Source organism: Juglans regia, chromosome 10 (assembly GCF_001411555.2).
Source record: "Juglans regia cultivar Chandler chromosome 10, Walnut 2.0, whole genome shotgun sequence".
Taxonomy (NCBI): Eukaryota; Viridiplantae; Streptophyta; class Magnoliopsida; order Fagales; family Juglandaceae; genus Juglans; species Juglans regia.
In genome coordinates this window covers 5,480,380-5,499,817 of record NC_049910.1, presented here as the reverse complement: position 1 = coordinate 5,499,817, position 19,438 = coordinate 5,480,380, and the positions used below count along the sequence as shown (strand labels likewise).

The following is a 19,438-nucleotide window of genomic DNA, read 5'->3' as shown; positions in this document are numbered from 1 at the left end:
GAGATAAGTTTTGAATCCAAACCTCTCCCTTCTCTTATGATATGACCGCCAATTTACAAAAATTACATTTATTCTTCTTTTTTATTTTTTTATTTATAGTGAAAAGTGGAAACTACTTGTCAACTACAAATAAATTACTTCTGAATCTTTTTGAGTTACGTATTATATGCATAAAACTATACTAGTTGCATCAACTCATTAATATTCTTAGAAAAGTAGTGACTATCTATCAGAGATCCCGGGATCATATTATGTCTTCAAGAGGAATAAAGTCCCAAATATAATGCTAAGTCTCATGTTTCTTTGTTTTTACAGATGAGATGAGTTGATATTAAAGTTAAAAGTTGAATAAAATATTGTTAGAATATATTTTTTTAATATTATTTTATTTTGAGATTTGAAAATTTTAAATTGTTTATTTTATTTTATATGAAAATTTGAAAAAGTTATAATGGTTAAATGATATAAGATGAATTGAGAGAAGTTGTGAAAATAAACCAATTGTGAAAGCTTTGTTGATAGTGGGAATTTCACCCACCTCCTTAGAAATACATGAGACTAAAAAACAAAATGCCCCATAAGAATTCCATTTCCATGCCAGAAGAAATCAAGGTTCAGTCACATACAGAACAAAGCTTAGTCCTGATCAGCAAAAGGACTCAACATTACAAGGACCTAGTTTTCCTAATCAGTGAGCAGTTAGTTGGTCATCTCTAAGCCTTCCATTTTGAAATGCTCTGCAAGCAATGGGAAATCAGAGACAACTACTACAGTTACCCAATTCTTGAACAACAGCTTCCATGGATGGCCTCTCAATTGGAGACTCGAGCGTGCAAAGCAACGCGATCCTTGCAAGCTTTGTTGCTTCATATTCAAAGAACCTGCCATGAAGGTTTGGGTCAATAAAATCTTGAAGCCTGCATGACTCTGCACCAAGACGAATCGAGCTAGTGACTTTGCGCTTTCCTGAGAGGACTTGGAAAACGAGCACCCCAAATGCATACACATCGCTTTTCTCAGTGAATTTGCCTGTACTGGTGTATTCAGGAGCTAGATAACCCATTGCAGCACTGGTCTTGAGTGCTGAGAAGACAACATCATTGGTCAGAAGATTGTGCAGGCCCGAATCTGAGAGCAATGGGTTAAATCGCTGGTCAATGAGCACATGCTCAGCTGAAATGTTTTGGTGAACAAGAGCTGGTTTGTTCACTTTGTAACTGTGTAAATATGCTATACCTGCTTAGGGAAAAGAACAAAGAATTAGTATAAACAAAAAATGAACATTTCTGGTGAAAAGAACATGAAAAACACAAACTATCTATAATCTGAATTTCCAAGGTAAGATAGGCATTCATGAAGACCTATATCGTTATAAAAGAGCTGTAAGTTGATCATTTTCCTAAATTAAAAGATAGAAGACGGTGAAAAACCTAAACCAGGGAGATAGAACCTAACCTTTGGCAATGCCCTTCATGATAGAAACTCTAGTTGACCATTCAAGGACATGGCTATCATCCTTTGCATCAATATGGTGCAGTAAATTCCCGTTGGGGACAAAATCATAGACGAGAAAGCACTCACCACGGCCCCTTGAACAACAAAATCCTCTCAACCTTACCAAATTATCATGCCTCAAAGAGGTCAAAATGTTTAATCCCTTCAAAAAGTCAGCTTCCTCTGACTTGCAGCTAGTTTTGCTGATACTCTTAATAGCAACAACGGACCCATCTCTTAAAGCTCCTTTGTAAGTTGCAGAAAAGTTACTTTTATCCAACAAGTTCCCCTCTGAGAAGTACTGAGTAGCTGACTCCACCTCCTCCAAATTGAACCTAAAGCTCTGGAAGACTTCTTGCACTAACCCACCGAAATTTCGATCATTAGCTAAAGGGTCCCACCCATTGGGGTACTCAAGGCTGATGAGAGGAGAGCCATTCTTCCTGTAAACTCCTTTGACCTGGTCAGTACTAAGACGGTTTGCAGAAGTATCAAATGTGGTGCCAAGTTTTTGTTTCTGGCGGCGATAATGGATGAAGATCAGAATTCCTATAGCCGATAGAGCAATTGTTACCACAATTAATACACCAACAGCAACAGACGATCGTTGGGATTTTGACGGATTTGAGCACCGAGTATGGTTGCAAGGTAACTGCACATTTGCTGTCTCTGGTATTTCTCTTGTCGGCAGGTTGGTTGCACCTGGTCCATAGGGCTCAGGCCTACTCGGATTGAGATGATCCGAAGCATTGCAAGCTTTCAAAGATAAAAACCCAATCCCACATAAGCCAAGGTTGTTTTGGTATAGGAATCCATCGTTCAGTCTCTTCAAAGCTTCATCAACAACAACGAAAACAATATCAACGATTAAACTTGTGTTTACTTTTAAAAAAAAATTAAAAACAGACGTACTCGTACAACAACAAAAAAAAAAAAAAGTAATGTGAGCAGTATTCACAACTTTACCAGGAGGTACATTGCCAGAGAGAGTATTGTTTCGAATGTCTAGAACTTCCAGCAAAGGAGCGTTGGCCAACTTTGTGGGAATTGAACCAAATAAGTGATTGGATCTCAAATCTATCCTCATTAACATTCCCAAATCCCCTAAACTTGCAGGGATTGCTCCAGTTAATTTGTTATATTGCAGAGCAAGAACACTAAGCTTCTTCAGAGAACCCAGCTGTGTAGGTATGCTTCCCGTGAATTGGTTATAACAAAGTTGCAATACTACAGAGCAAATGAAAAGCCAAGTCAAGCAAAATTTGAAGCTTTTCAGAGAAAATCCATAACACTAGCAGCAGAAATATCATTGAACAACATAGAAGCCATCTGATCCATTCAGCTTTACATCTAACCTTTGCAGATACGAAAATATGCGAACAACTGAAAACTGAAAATGCCTACCCTCCCACATTTTGCTCGAAGGCATTAAGGATAGAAAAATATATTTAACGGTTGTACCAGACATTGCTTATTTATTTGTCAACTCATTAAACATTTTATCAGCCTTCAGCAGCAATATTTACGATTCTTTATTTGCCCTTTATAAATTATGTCTCATCAAAACTGATCAGTAGGAATCCATAGAAACTTCCCATTTGAGTAAAAGGCATTTTCTTTTTAATTTACACACCCACATACATGTTGGTGAGTAAGGCCAGTCTTTGAACATAATAGCACTGCTGCACTAGTGAAACAATCAAGTTCAAATTTTTAAGTACACATCTTCAAACAAAAATATTTAAATAAAAAACTACAGAAATACAAATCCACCGGTACTAACCTTGTAAACCGGCTATGTTTCCGACCTCAGGAGGAATCTCCCCAGAGAGATTATTTACATTCAGATATAAATCACTCAACCCAGTCAAATTTGCTATTTCTCTTGGTATCTCTCCGTACAGAGAGTTATAATGCAAGTAGAGCCCCGTTAAGTGCCTGAGCCCAGCAATGGCCGGAGAGATCTTGCCTGAGAGCCCCTTTCCCTGCAACGAAATGTTTGCCACTTGACCTCTCTCATTGCAGGCAACACCTTCGAAGGAACCGTCACATGGGTTACCATCGATGGTCCATGAAGATAGGTACTGGCTCCGCGGGTCCAAATCCTCCTTAATGTCCATGAGTGCTCTGAGCTGTGGATTTGCACAGACCCATGTTGGGCTCGTTAACAAAAAGATGACATAGAATAGAAACGCAGTGAAACCCATTTTTGGTGCAGGCTCAAACTAGTACAAGCAGCGCTGGTTTTTAACTCTCTCCCTCTCTCTCACTCAAAACAAAAAGGGTCTCGTTCTATCCCTTCCCTCGATCTTTGTTTAATTGTTTCTATCTTGCAAGGCAGAAAATGGCCGCGAGGAAGAGACAAGGAATGAGAGAAGTGGAGTGCTATAGTAAGAAAAGTCAGCCTCTCGGACCTCGGGCAAGAATGAGATGGAACATTATGGAGATGTGGCGGTAGGATTGAATGACTTTTCTTGAACAACAACGAAGATTATAAGAGCTCTCAGTTGCATGCAGAGTAGTTTGAAGTTGTGGTGATGAGATGGCAGTAGTCAAGGGATTGAGAGCTCTGTTTGCTCTTAAATTCCTTGTAGTAAAGTGAGTTCGAGAATGTTGGTCTGTGCGTGAAACACTGAAAAAATAAAAAAATAAAAACTTTTTAAATTAACAGAAATAACGAAAAAAGAAAATTGATAAACATAAATAATTCTTCACAATATTTTATACAATAATATTTTTATAAAATACCTTATAAAAATACCGTTATAAAATGCTTAGCAAACATGATATGCCTCTAGATTTGACTTATAAAAATACCCTTATAACAATTTATTGTATAAGTATCATCTTTCATTACTCAAATACAAAATGGATCTTATAAGATTTGTTATTGATTCTATAAATTATTTTTAGATAATATTAAATATTACAAAATCCACTTTATATATTTTATTTCTCCCACATATAACTCTCACGTGTGGATATTAAAATATAAGAAATGATTTATATAAATCTTAAATAGATAATTCTCGTATAAATCATTATAAAAAAGTAGACTTCACTTTAAAAAAAATATTAAAAAACTATTATTTATTAGTCGAACCTACTTTTTAACAAAAATTTTGTATGAAAGTTATTATTTAAAACTTGTGTGATTGTGTCTAGCATTACTCTTAAAACATGTTCCTATAAGTGAGTTTTTGAATTGAGGTTTCGAGTTAGTGTAAAGGATTGATACTAAACTCATAATGTCTTTTAGAAAATATTTACCATTTGGGTTACTTTCATTTTAATTTAACATAACATATATTCTAGAATCTAATTCAGAAAATTAAGTTTTTTTAAAACAATTCATAAAATAAATTTAGTAGTACAAATACCCTACAATATGTATCAAACCCAAACACAATAACAAATAATAATAATAATAACAATAAAAGATAATGGTGGAATGCATTTAAAAAAAAAAAAAAAGGAAAAATTAGAAATTTAGAAGTAGACTCTCTGACAAATGGTCCATCGTTCCTGGATTGAAAAGAAAAATTAATGTCTGAAGATATAGGGCCATGACTACAGTACCAATTACGTTCGCCACGTGGTTAATGATGGACTGTCAGTTTTACTCGATCGTCCCCAGCACAGCTTTCGTGGCATTAGTCTCCTTTTGAATTAATTCAAATAGCATAAATCACATGTAAACACACTCTATATTAAATCAGTGTACTTCTCCTAAGTTCCTAACTGATTGGGCAAAAAGAAAAAGAAATCAACATACAAGAAAACAGGCATTGTTTTCAACCAATGAGATTCCCTTGATATCCAAGGCTCTCTCATGGACCAGCGCCTATCTGATTCCAGATATTCAAATGAAATTTGTATGATAAAGAATTTTGGATTTTCATGTTGGGGCCTGGGTGAAGTCCCGAGAGAGACAAACTGGAAAAATCTATTTTTGCCGCACAAAATTTACCGCTTTATTTGACCGTTCAATAAACAAAAATATTAATAATATTTTTTTACTTAATAATTAGAAAAATAATTTTTAATGTATTGATATATTTTTTATATTTTTTAAAAATAATAAAAAAATATGAATAAAAAAATTAGATAAAAAAAAATACTAACTTTGAACTAGCGGTCACTTGCAGCGGTAAGCGGCACGCTAGCTTTGCTCCAAACTATTTTGCCTCTCTTTATTATTGTCCTGTGTCAGAGAGTCTGAGGGACTTGGCTCCACTCTACTGCTATCGTCCAGTTGTTCTTTTCCATTATAATTATTCCTTTTTCTGTTTTTCATCTTTGGATTTTAGCATTTGAAGTATATAAAAATATTTTAAAATTTTCTCAATTAGATGTTAATTAATTAGCAAGATAAGCCAAAATATAGAATTATTTAAGAATCAAAGCACTTCATGCACATTCTTACATTTTCATTGCTTACCCTAAAAAAATATATATACATGAGGCTAGTCTTTTGCTGAGAATCTAGCCTTAGTCAGCCATTTCGGAAAATCACATGAGAAATATGTAGAGTTTGACCTAGATCTTTAGAGTTTAACTTTAGTTTTTTAAACCTAAGTTTGAAAGTTTAATAATGATAAGAATGTGCATCATTGATAAAGAATAACACTAAATAGTCTTAATAAATTTTACGTACTCTATTTAAAAAATAATATAGCCTACTATTAAAATATAATTTTTTTATATAAATTTCACATTTATCAACTTTTTTAATGATATAGCATGCGACGTATAAACTCTTAGACTATACAAATCATTTACGTTCTTATTTGGATTACGTCCTGGCACGCTTCAAATATTAGTCTTTACGTTTATTTAGGACCAGAAAGAAAAACATTAGTCAGTGAAAAAGAAATTATACTTATCAGCTACTATTCCCTCTCACGCCTTATTCCTATAATTTTTTTATAGGATGTGAATGTATTTTTTATAAGATGCAAAAATATATTTTATAAGATGTGAAATAATAAATAGAGAGTAATGAAAATAATTTTTCTTAAAAAAAAAAGAAAAAAAGTGAGATATGTGGGGCTGCACAGTCCACAGAGTTCTGAAATCTGTAAGACGACAACTATATTGGAAATCCACGACTAGCATCGGCTTTTCTTTAATTCCTTTGATTAACATGTCCCCCATTAACCGAAAAAGAAGGTTTTCTAATGCATGTTAATGTTGCATTCATGCTGCTTTGCTTCTTTTAAGGCACCAATATATACTCAAACCTGGCCTGCTTAATTAGAAGAGTACCAGCACTGCTGCCAACAACGTGTCAGCTGCGGCTCATGTACACAGCTTTCTCTTTAGGTTCTCTCCAAAAATATAATGATGTCACTTTTGAGGGCTATTGCCCATACCAGATTCGTTCTTTGGCACAGCCATTTTTTTATTTTTATTTTTTAAGTTTATTGCTTTCTTTTCAATTTCTTTGCATAGTGGCAGGGCATCTCTTCCTTATAAAATTACTTTTTTTCACTTTTTAATACATTCCCCCAAGAGTAGTGCACTTCTTATAATATTAAATAAAAAAATATATTTGTACTGTTAGTTTGTGCAAATTTTGCATATTAGTTTTGAAAAAAAATATAGATAAATATGATATCTATATAAAATAAAAATTACTTTTTAATAATATAACCTACTTTTTTTAAAAAATAATACGCCAAACTTACAAATTTTAATACTATATCTCACTTTACTCTATTATATAGGATCAGTCTTTACTTACCATTCTCTTCCATAAATATACGAGACTTGACTTGAGAGAGCAAGCAGCAGGGTATATAGACTGTATGGTGCTACAACTGCCATTTGCACTTAGAAGTGCAGTACTTTAAGGGAAATTAGTGAGCAACATACAGAACTGACTTAGGCCTAGTTTGTTGTTTAAAATGAAATGAGATGAGTTAAAATTAAAAGTTAAATAAAATATTATTATAATATATTTTTTTAATATTTCGTTTTTAGATTTGAAAAAGTTAAAATGTTAATTTTATTTTGTATGAAAATTTTAAAAAGTTGTAATAATTAGATGGGATAAATTAATAGGAGTTATGAAAACAAACTGGGCCTTAGGTCCCATTTGAATATTAAGCTAAATTGAGATGAGATGAGTTGAGTTTTTTATGAATAGTAATGAGTTGAGATGATGAAGTGAGTTATGTAGGATCCACCTAAGATAAACTTAGATGTATTTAGATATATTTATAGAAATTTAAAAAAGGTTGTAGGACCCGCATATAAAGAGGTGTTAAGTTGAAAAAAATTATGAGTCCCACGTGTAAATATGTTTTGAGTTGAAATGAATTTATTGATTTAAAAGGTGGATATTTAAGATACGTTTGGAATTAAAACTCATCTCAACTCATCTCAACTTATTATTACAACTTTTTCAAATTCTAATATAAAATATAATAAATAATTCAACTTTTTCAAATCCTAAAATAATAATAATAATAATAAATAATATTCTAATAATATTTTATTATCTCAACTCAACTCATTTCAACATCCAAACGCAACCTTAGATGTTAGATCTTAAAATTAAACTGATCTCAATTCAATCCAAGTTTCGAACAGGACCTTACAGTCTATACTTGTATATATAGACTTACAGTAGTCTACGATGGTGTAGGCCAACCTATAAGGCCAAATGGTATTTTTTTTATACTCTTAAATATTTTTTTAAAACAATTATAACATCACTAAAAAAAACACTTTCTCAATCACTAAAAAAAAAAAAATATATCGATGAATTTGTTAATAGATAAAAGTATTATCCTATACATGAGAATGGTAAGTTTGAATTTAAATATTAAAATTTTGCATGCATTAAACTGCTGTCGTTGTCACTTTAAGCCTCCCCATGTGTGGATATTAGTTAAAGAGTTGTGGCACTTTGAGGATGGTCAGGGTCAACATCAAAGTTCAAACTCTGCTGGGGATCGTATCATCATCTCTTTTAGAAGAAGAAGATATAAAATGGCTCATAAATTAAAGCAAGCAGTTCGGTGTGGCTGGAAATCTTTAGTAGAATGATAACACATAATTGTTCCAAAAGATAAATGAAAGATTGGTGTAGGATTTTAACTTTGATGGCCCTGTTTGAGCCACTAAATGAAAGATTGAATTGGGATTAGATGCTCTGATTTTAGTTTGGTGCGTGCAATCAGATACTGTTTTTTGTTATTTTCATGCCGATTATAATTTTGCTTCTGGAAAATATAATTGCATGTTACTTGTAAAAAACTATATATATATAATTGCATGCAGGTTGGGTTTTTATCCAAGTCTTATCCCTAATAGTCTCAACAGCTAGTATTTCTTTTTCAAAACTTTAAAAAGAAAAAAAGCTTTGGTCTTTTCCTTCCCCGCACCCTCTTCACTCTTTCTTGATTTCACAAATCCAATTCAAAAGAAGATTCTTCATAGACTGGAGTGGTTATCGCATGGACTTGGATTTGGGTTATATGGGATTCCTTCTTTGTGGTAAGCACACTCAAATTTGTTGGCATTGGTTTGGTTTCCCTGTCGTTATTTCTAAATAAAAAGAAAGTAGAATGTTGTAACTCTCTCTTACTCTCTCGCTATCTATTTTCTGGAAATGCGTTGCCTATGCTTGTGGAGCTATCTAGCTCTTTAAATCGACTCTCTTTAATGATCCCAATATTCTGAAGAAATTTATGGGTTTAATTCATCTCATAAAATTGATTCTACAAGAGATGATTGCTTATTGCTTATAAACATGTCCAAAACCTTGTCCACAACCAATGTGAAATTATTCCTCAACACATGCAAGTCAGTATTTTTTATGATCTTTGTCATGTGATAAATAGTATGGGTCCCCATTCGTTCTGTGGTAGGCTCTAATATCATGAAGAAACTTATAAGCCTAACTCATCTCATAAAACCGATTCTACAAGAGAGGATTGCTCATTGCTTATAAACATGTTCAAGACATTATCCACAGCCAATATAAGATTATTTCTCAACATATTCATCCAATTTGTTCACATATACTTTAGAATTTTCATCCAAACTGTTTCTGTCTCTTCTCTCTCTCTATTTGTTCATGAATCCTCTCTTGTATTCGACCTACGTCCTGTGAACTTGGTCTGGACCTTTTATTATTTATCAATAAAATTTTAGTTTACCTATAAAAAATTATGTCACTGACTCAACCTTTATTTCTGCAGCGAGTCAACCACTGCTAGCACTCTTATTGCCTAAGTATAGCATGGAGCTCAGCACACTTTTAGGCATGGTTGAGAGGAACGGATATTCTGAAGGAGGGAAGTCTTCCGGCAGATGTCTGGCTTTGAGACCGTCGAATTCATAACCATGGGAAGATTTTGTTATGCTTATTTTAATTTTGGAGATTAGACGGAATCAAGAAATTTGTTTTGTATTTCTAGTTCCATTATATTTTTTGAGGACTAGTAGTCATCTTATTTGAACATTTTGTCTTTATATATATATATATATTTATTTATTTAGTCTTTTTTTTTTTTATATATATATATACACAGTTGTGAAGTTGAGAGCAAATCGTGTGAACTGTCAAACTGCTAGGCTGACCAACTTGATGTGCTATTGGCATCAATGTTTTGGATGAACCTTTCTAGGTTAGAGTTTAGATCATTCGATTTTGACAGATAACTGAAGGTGATCTCCGTCCAAATATAGCAAAAGTTCCTTATTTTTTTTTCGAAGATGCTTTGAGCTCGTCTGGTTCAAAATCTTGTTAGAAGAATTCTGCAAACAAACGATCTAACATTCGGACTAGAGAAGCAATGTCATAACTTAATGTGATACGTTATATTATAAAGTTATTTTTTTTATAAAATAGATGTAACGGATCCTATGAAATCACAGGTCTCTTCATCAATGGCCTAGATATTGGTTTCAATTACACGCCAATAAACAAACAAACAAACAAACAAAAAGCAAAGAAAAAGAAGCGTGCTGCTTGAGCTTGTTGGTATCGTTAATTTGAGCAGGCTTTGCAATCTTTTGAAATAATATCGAAGACTTGGAATTTGGTGGGCGACCTTTTGAAAAAATATCGAAGAGCAAGCTTTGCAATCTTTTTTTCCCTCCTCTACTAAGTCGGAATATGTCCGATCTTTTATCTTCCGATCATCAAACTGTTACATGCACTCTAGCATCATGTTCACCAGTTGAAGATTTTCAAAACCGTGTGTAAGTGTTGTCACCAAAAGATCGGCACATGGTGCCTATGCACTGCCCAAACCGTTTGTGCATCTCTTGCACCAGCACGTATGCTAGCCTCTAGACTACACGCGCAGCACGTTTGAGTTCCCCACATCCATATCTTCTAGATCTGGGCCACGCTGATACAGAAGCCCATTCGCGGACATTGGCATGAGTATCCTTGGTGCATCGCCGTCGATTTGGCCCAACAAACTCTAGCTACCCAACTAACTAAGAGTTTGGAGGTAAAGGATGTGGTGATTCTATCATCAATACTGAAACAGTATATTACAATGATCCTTTCTCAGTTACAGCTTCAAACTTCATTTGAGTAGTTCATCGATTAGACTACAAACAGCTTTGTTTAGTAGTCCTTTCTTTAGCTCAGCCAAGGATCAAGGGCCCGAATCCAATTTGTTGGATCTTTTGCCCATTTTTTTTAAAAATATTTTATGCTTACACTACATCTATTGTAAAATGGTGCTTTTGTTTAGATTGCCCACTTCATTCTCTTGTATTTTTAATCTTACTTTAATGAAATCCTTTATTACAAGAAAAGGAGTATCTCTAAACCTTCCACCAAATTAATATTTTTTTTATATTAATATTTCTCTTCGTGAAGTTTAGATGAAATATTTTTCTGTTGTAGATATTAGAATTTCAAAAGTTGTTGAAAAATGAAAAAATGGTATTTACAATCATAAAGTGCACAAATAATGTACACTTTTTTTAAAAAAAAATAAATAAATATGAAATTATCTAACATTACTCAAAATAAAATGTCAAGTGTAATTTAGTAATACATTGGGGCTAAGTTCTTCTATAATAATAATAATAATAACAGTAAATATTATTATATTTATTATAAATATAGTCAGTGATAGTAATAATTGTAACAGAGAAGGAAAAAAGAAAATAATAAAATACCAATAGAGACAAGGGTAGTGCTACTATGTCTCTCAAGTTTGCTCACTTGGTGTGCCCTTAGTATAAATTGTAATTTTTTTTTACTTTTTTTAATATTTTTTGAATATATTTAAATATTTAAAAAAATAAATATATTAATAATCACTTTCTTAACTATTAAATAATATATATATGAACAATTAAATTGAAGGAATAAATTTAAACGACATAATATCATTTTCCTAGAGGCAAATCGTGAAATGCCAGGGTCACGCGTCTAAATGACAAGATTTTTAAGATAATAAAGCGTCGGTGGAGATAAATTGATAATCACCACTTTCTCAGAAAAATGAAATATTATTTTTTGAAGAAAAAAAAAAGAAAAAAGAAAGAGATTGAAAATAGAAAAGCATGTCGTCTCCCATCAATCCCATAGACTATAGTGCACGTCGTCTGCCTGATTATTTGGGTTTAGAATCAACCCAATTGATCAATCTTCCAAACTGGGCCCAGCCCATTCTAATCCTCCAAAACCCTAAAAAACAATAGCACGTATATCTAACCAGAAGAATCGCCCTTTCACTTCCTATTCTGAGAGAAGAGGTATCAGTAGCCGCAGCCGTCTAGCTCCACACCTCCCTCAGCGCCAAGGTCCTTCTCTTGCTTTATCTCTCCCTCTCTAAAACTATTTCTTAGCGCTATTGCACAGAGGCTTTGATCTTATAGCTTGTTGGTTACTTTTGGCAGTAAGAATAGGGGCTGGGATCTGTTTGTTTCCTCAATTTCATTCGCAATTGGGTTTGTTTGAATTAAGACCGAGAGCCAGTTTTAACTTTTTATTCATATGTGGCGATTGGAATTTGGTAGGAAAGGAAGACAGCAAGAATGGCGTACGCATTGAAGCCGCCGAAGCAGCAGGGTGTAGATGAGCCTCAGGAGCAGATTCACAAGATCAGGATCACCCTCTCCTCCAAGAACGTCAAGAACCTCGAGAAAGGTAAACCCCCACCCCCCCCAAAAAAAAAAAAATAGTTCTTTGCTTTCGTCTTTATTTTGGTTTATGAGCATTTATCGCTCATATGATGATGGTGATGACTGATGATATTAAAATAGAAATAAGTTGGTTCTGATAATGGCTTAAGTCCAAACATAAGACGCCCTTAGGTTATTTAGGATTGACTTGGGTTTATTTTGACCTTCATATAAGACGCATTTAGGATTTTATTATCGAATGTTTTGACTTGCTGTTCGGGTCCTACTTTCATTGTTAGTAGTTTTTCATATATTTTTTAATCTTACAGGAATTTTTCAATCAGTTTTTGTCGACAGGTCTCTTTATATGTGTTTTCCGATCCCATTTATGTGAACTGGGGTGTATATTAGCCTGATGGTTTTGTTCAATGTTTAATAGTTTGTGCGGATTTGGTTCGTGGTGCCAAGGACAAGCGATTGAGGGTTAAGGGACCGGTGAGAATGCCCACCAAGGTTCTGAACATCACCACCAGGAAGTCCCCTTGTGGTGAAGGTATATATATATTTTTTATATATTAATCCACTGGAGTTTTAAATACCTGGCCTCATATTATTGTCTTCGCCATTTACTCGTTTTTTAATTTTCATTTCGTAAGCCTATCGTATCCAGCTGTAAACATTTCTATAATGTTGGGAGGTTGATACTCTTTGTGGTATGTTGCCATCACTATGATATACATGGTATTTAACCTGCCTTCTCTTGGTCCATTAAATTCTCTTCTGTATTTTGATCTCACTTGCTTGAGGCATGCTTTGCATCCTACTTAATGGTGTAGAATGAGCATTGGAAGAAATATGAAACGGAGTGAATATTGTGGGTGGTTTCATCGGGGTATTTGTATCACAATTATAAGACAGTAGGCTGAAACAAAAAAAGAAACCTGGCTAGGGTCTGCGTTTGGGTAAGCTGTCTCATGATATACACGAAATCCCTTATTTCGATTTTTGAGGATCTTGGAAAATGAAGAATTTGTAACGGCCTCAGTACCAGCTGAATCCCTCACAACTGATGGCCTAATTGGTCTTACTTCATTTTGATCCACTAATTGTGATCAGCCTGTGGAAATAGGCTGTGATTCAACAATGTGTTGTTTTCAGTAGTTTGGTTTTTATATTTTATGACCAGTGAATACATGATTATGGTGCGTGGAGACATAACTCCAGACTAATTTGCAGCTGGATATCTGGTGACTTATTGTTCTCCAGTATGCCTATACTTTGATTGTTGTCCTTCTCAATGTTTATGCTATCGATTTATCAAAAAGAAATTTTCTGCTAATATTAACTTTATGTTTGGAAAGAATACCCATGGGAGTTCAAATATGCCTTATGGTTGTTTTTTGGATCATGCTGTACCTTGTTTTATAGTGGCCTGGAAAATTAAACAGCTTTTTGGTTGTAGGTCAACTAAGTTGTACTGAGGCATACTTATGTTTCTGATAGCATCCTAGAATCCTATTTTCTAGGAGTTATTATGGTTAAGTTTGCCATTGTCTCAAGTGTTTTTGTTTTATTTGCAAATTTTTATACTTTTGGGTTTCTGGTTTGCAGGTACCAACACCTGGGATCGATTTGAGCTTCGTGTCCACAAGCGAGTTATTGACCTCTTTAGCTCCCCAGATGTTGTTAAGCAAATTACCTCCATCACTATTGAACCTGGTGTGGAGGTCGAAGTTACCATTGCGGATTCTTAAACATGTCGCACTATAGTCAATTAGAATCTCTTTACCTTATGTTTCTATGTTTTCTTGGAACATACATCCAAGCCTCAAGCTTGAGCGATGCTGTAGGTTTAAGGCAGTAGAGGTGTGCTTCCAGTATGTTATTGTCATGAAAGACATCTGTGAGATGGGGGATTTTGATATTTTGCAGTTTTATTAAGTTTGAGATTTTTTAATGATTTATTGTCATATTTGAATACCGTGAGAAATGGTTTCATGTCATCATGTTTCCAGTGGAATTCTTTTCGACATTTTCCGTGGAAGTCATCTGTTCTACGATGGGAGAAAATTATGTTGCCGACAGTTGGTGCATTTTTACCTGTTCAAATGTGTTTGTTCATTAGGTTTCTTGTGATGGTTTTGCATTGGGACAGGACAATGAGAGAAGGAAATGTTATGTTTGTCACCAGCTCGAGGTTTGCTTGCATGCAGGCGTGGAGTGGAGGTATAATAAATATAATTTTATTTATTATACCTGCTTACAAATACAAGTTTTAGAGACAAAAAACTCTATTCAACTGATCCAAATTGAAAGGTTATAAGATTGAAACTAAACTAGAGACTCGTTAAAAAAATAAATAAATAATAGCAATCTGCCTTTTATAAGCCTTTCTAGTTCTACGGGCTTTGGAGGCCATGAATGATTCAAGGCTCAACATGAAGAAGGCCCACGTCCTTCCGGAAGTAAGCCCATCTCGATAGGCCCTGCTGCTGTTCGTTAAATAAATGTCTCGTCTTTGATTCAAGCAGAAAATGGTTTTTTTCCTTTTATTTTAAATGGATTAATATTTTTTGCCAGTGTCGGAGACAACTACATGTGCTTTTGTTTTTCCTTATCTGCTATACATCAAAGATGCATGTCGTAAAAGTAATTCCCCTCAACCCTCCTTTTTTTAACAAAAAATCTACTCAACCTCCTACTATTCATACAACCTCCACACTCCACATTATTTTTATTTTTTATTTTTTTTTCTTTTATTAAATATTTATTATATAAATAATGAATAAAAAATTTAAAATAATTTAAAAAGAATAAACTCAAAAAAAAATTTAAAAAAAAATATTAAAAATTTAAAAAAGTGTGTAGTGTGGAGTGTGGTGGAGGTTGTGTAGCAAAGCTCTTTTTTTAATCCTCTTCACGTATCAAATGAACACGGCCCCATCCCCCCAATTTCTCTATATAATTCCTTTTTATTTTTTTTCCCAATCTTTTTATACTTGGTGTTCTATTACTTATATTTAGGGTTCAAAATTTTAAATCTTGGTATGTTTTATTATCAGTTAAACAGAACATAGCATGATGGTACTACTATATAAGAAGTATGCTACTATGTCGCCCCATTTTACTCTCTCATTTTGACCGTTTATGTATTTATTTATCTTTTTATATTTTTTTCTTTTATTTATTGATTGAGGAAATGATTATTAGTGCATTTATTTTTTTTATTTTTAAAAAATTTAAAAAAATTATGAATAAAAAAAATTATAAAAAAAGTTTTGCCTAAATCAGCTGTCATTACTGGGTGACACCCTAGCAGCACTCATTATATAAAGAGCTTTTATGAAATATATGACAATAAAGTTGATATAGCTATGGATCAAATGGCCGATAATTGTTTAAAATGACTTTATATCAATTATTAAAGATTCAATCATTGGTTTAAAATTTATGTACAGTAAAATTCGACAAAATTTTTCTTTTTGCGATGGAATATGTTAACTGTAAGTATTAATGATGGTCATGCATAGTACGTAGTAATCATGAGTCCCATGAGTTATTAGTCATTTGACACGAATAATTATGTCTACTCTTGATGACTTGAATCAAGGAGGGTTAAAATTGTAATGTTTTATATATGAGTTGTTAAAAATACTATCAACATTATTTTATATAAAAATCTATTGAAAAAATAATAATATTTTGTAAGGACTTCTTTGTTTGATATTGGCATGAACAATTATATTTTACAAACAAAAAATTAATTAAAATTCAAAGTGTGACAATAATGGATTGATGCATTAATGCACATCTTAAATAGTAAATGATATTATTTAACTTTCATTTAAGTTTTCACCAATGATATTGAGTGGATAGGGTGGCTCTATAGCATTAGTATTAATATGTTTGAATCAAAGTGTAAGAAAATTATATTGTTTGTAGTCGACGGAATTAACTTAGAGAAATGTTAAATTTATAAAAAGATTTCATAAAAATAAATTTACAGATATAATTTAATATAGTAAGTCAAGTTTATTTTACAATAGAAAAAAAAAACTTGAGTATATAGTCCGTCAAGTTTGTTTTACAATAGAAAAAAAAAACTTGAGTATATAGTCCGTCAAGTTTGTTTTACAATAGAAAAAAAAAATTTGAGTAATATTAAATACAGTCATAAGTTATGCAACCATCACACACTCATTTTGAAAAAGAGTGGGGTTCACTATTAAAAAATTAATTTTTTCATGTTAGTCTCATATTTATTCATTTTTTTTTTCAAAACGAGTATACGTTACTTGTATACTTTATGACGGTAAATATCATTACTTAAAAAACTTTACAATTTGACATGTTATATCAAACTGCATTAGTTTATAAATTTATTTTTATTAGATTCTTTTTCTATGAAACATTTATGGAACTGCTAGCATGACGTCTAGGATTTGACCGCTGGGTGTGCCCTCTGGTATAAATTATATATTTTTTAATTTTTTAATTTTTTTTTTCTATATTTTTTAAACATCTTCAAATATTTTTAAAAAATAAAAAAATACATTAATACATTAATAGTCACTTTTTTAATTATTAATAAAAAACCGTCAAAATATGGGACAAATCTATGGGCGCATACTATCATTTTCCAACATTTATTATCAACCTTTACACTTTCGCGGATGCAACTTTTCCCTCGTGACAAATCCGCATGATAAATATGATCCGAGACGTCGCAACCTAATCTTGTTTACTTCTCTTAATTTCAAGATACTCATCTGTTATATGGATCCACCTTGATCTTTTCCCTTTTATCCAGTACCGCGCCAGTACTCCTGTTGCCTAATCTTTACAAAAACTACTTTCGATTCAGTCATTCAGCTGATCTCTTTTTTCGGATGATTTTCATTGAAACAAAATAGAATTGATCAAACATTTCCTTCATGGGTTTGGCCGTACGTGTTTCAAAAACTAAACCAAATTCAACAACTTCTTCCAAACATAAATCATTTCTTAAACACGCAGACAATAGTATTGTCGAGCTCTGAATCTTTCTATATGTTATTTATATATTTGCGGCTCGACCGATGTTTTTTTTTTTAGGACCGATATTTTGTAAATATATATATATACGAATGGTGCTATATGTATTTACAATTTTACTTATATTTTTATTTACAAGACTTATTTTGTTAATTTTTTTTTTAATTTTAAATTTCATGATTTTCAGCATATCAATAACTGATATGTAGAGAAGTAAATGTTCTTTTAAGTTTTTTTTAAATACATTTAGCATTATTATATATATATAATAATATATATATATATGTTCAAAACTTGAGCAAAATCAGGCACATGCAACTATTAGCTGGGAGAGTGTCGTATATTATACTTTGATCTCGATTTTCAACCATTAATGACTAATGCCACATTGATATAACGAGTCGATCGAGAGCCGATTAATACAAACAAAGCATATAATATAATTCATGAGCTAGAAAACCCCTTGAATCATGGGTCCATGCTGCATGGGCCATGGCGTAGCAAAAATTATGGTGAGGGTGAGAGGAGGTCTAATCAAATGAAAAAGAAACAAAGCAATTCAGTGATAAACATCATTTCCCATCAGATAACATGAACATATATAATATATATATATATATATATATATATATAATTTTCAGGATTATTGAGGTGGTTTTATTTGTGATCTTTTTGCATTAATAGTCGATCATCCGTGCCAAACAACATCATTTGAGTGGCGTGCTTTTGTTAAATTCACCTTACGATTATCTTTGATTAATTTAGGATTGATCTTTTCTTTCGGTTCTTTTTCATCAAACAGGATTTAATTGCACCTTCTTTATAGTTATTCGCTTCAATAACCATGATTGGTGGATAAGCTTTTTGTTAAATCATAAACACCACAATTCAAGCTTTAATTTTCATCAACACGTTTTTCTATAAAGAAATTATGTCGGGACTAATTTATCAGCCCATACGCGCATGAAAGAAAATAAGAAAATCAATCACAAATAGGTGAATCCGTGCATTTTTTGGACCCCTCCTAAAAATTGATTTTCTCCATTATAGGGGGTGTCAAAACATGACCTTTTGATTTCTTTAATCAAACACATCAATAAAGGAAAACGACTACATTCATTGCGCAAGCTATATGAATAATCTATAAGCATACCGAGTAAGAAATATTACTTATCGAGAAATGATTTTTAGATTTTTATAGTGTGTAGTGTGTAAGTTTCGTGTACTTTTTATTTTTTTCAAGAAGTGAGTAAATCTAAGATTCATATAAAAAATTATTTTTTTAATGATAAACTTTATTTTTTAAAAGGAGTGCGAGACTTACTCACCATATCATCATCTTCCGTTCTACTATAGTGAGGTTACATGGATTAACAGTTTTCATAAAACGAAAGTGAAATAAGAGTATACTATATATGAGAAATAATATTTGCAGTCGTGAGTGTGCAAGCGTCATGTAATCTTTTAAAAAAATAAATAGATACGAGACCCACTTGAAAAAAACTAATTCTTTAATTATAAATCCTATTTTTTTTCAAAATGATTGCACGATACTTGCACTTTTCATGATAGTATGTAACATTACTCATTATATACAATACATTATTAATTACTCAGTTAAAGAACTCGTGATTTCACCGTTTAACTCTGTTCTCTTATATACATGATATAGTTATAGACAAGCCAAGATTTGAGTCCAACAGAATGATTAAGATTTTTTTGGAGGATTCGTTTGAAATCTGTTGCATGATATCACCATCAACGTCCACCTAACAATATATCTTTCTGAAGATATTTTGAT

General features: G+C 32.6%; 2 protein-coding genes across 3 annotated transcripts; one reads left to right on the top strand and one right to left on the bottom strand.

Moving 5' to 3' along the window:
- Positions 1–559: 559 nt before the first annotated feature.
- LOC109014101 (probable LRR receptor-like serine/threonine-protein kinase At4g36180) lies at positions 560–4,047 on the bottom strand. Its single transcript, XM_018996428.2, has 4 exons — positions 3,278–4,047; positions 2,461–2,721; positions 1,456–2,328; positions 560–1,236 (listed from the first exon to the last, which is right to left on the bottom strand). The coding sequence occupies exons 1-4, from the start codon at positions 3,699–3,701 to the stop codon at positions 755–757; spliced, it is 2,040 nt and encodes a 679-aa protein (XP_018851973.2). The 5' UTR covers positions 3,702–4,047; the 3' UTR covers positions 560–754.
- Positions 4,048–12,169: 8,122 nt separating this feature from the next.
- Positions 12,170–14,635, top strand: LOC109014100 (40S ribosomal protein S20-2-like). 2 transcript variants are annotated; one of them, XM_018996426.2, is made up of 4 exons: positions 12,170–12,282; positions 12,499–12,628; positions 13,043–13,156; positions 14,215–14,635. In XM_018996426.2, the coding sequence occupies exons 2-4, from the start codon at positions 12,517–12,519 to the stop codon at positions 14,355–14,357; spliced, it is 369 nt and encodes a 122-aa protein (XP_018851971.1). In that variant the 5' UTR covers positions 12,170–12,282; positions 12,499–12,516; the 3' UTR covers positions 14,358–14,635. The 2 variants fall into 2 exon arrangements, with proteins under 2 accessions (XP_018851971.1, XP_018851972.1); XM_018996427.2 differs by having other exon boundaries at positions 12,183–12,282; positions 12,504–12,628.
- The last annotated feature ends 4,803 nt before the right edge of the window (positions 14,636–19,438 follow it).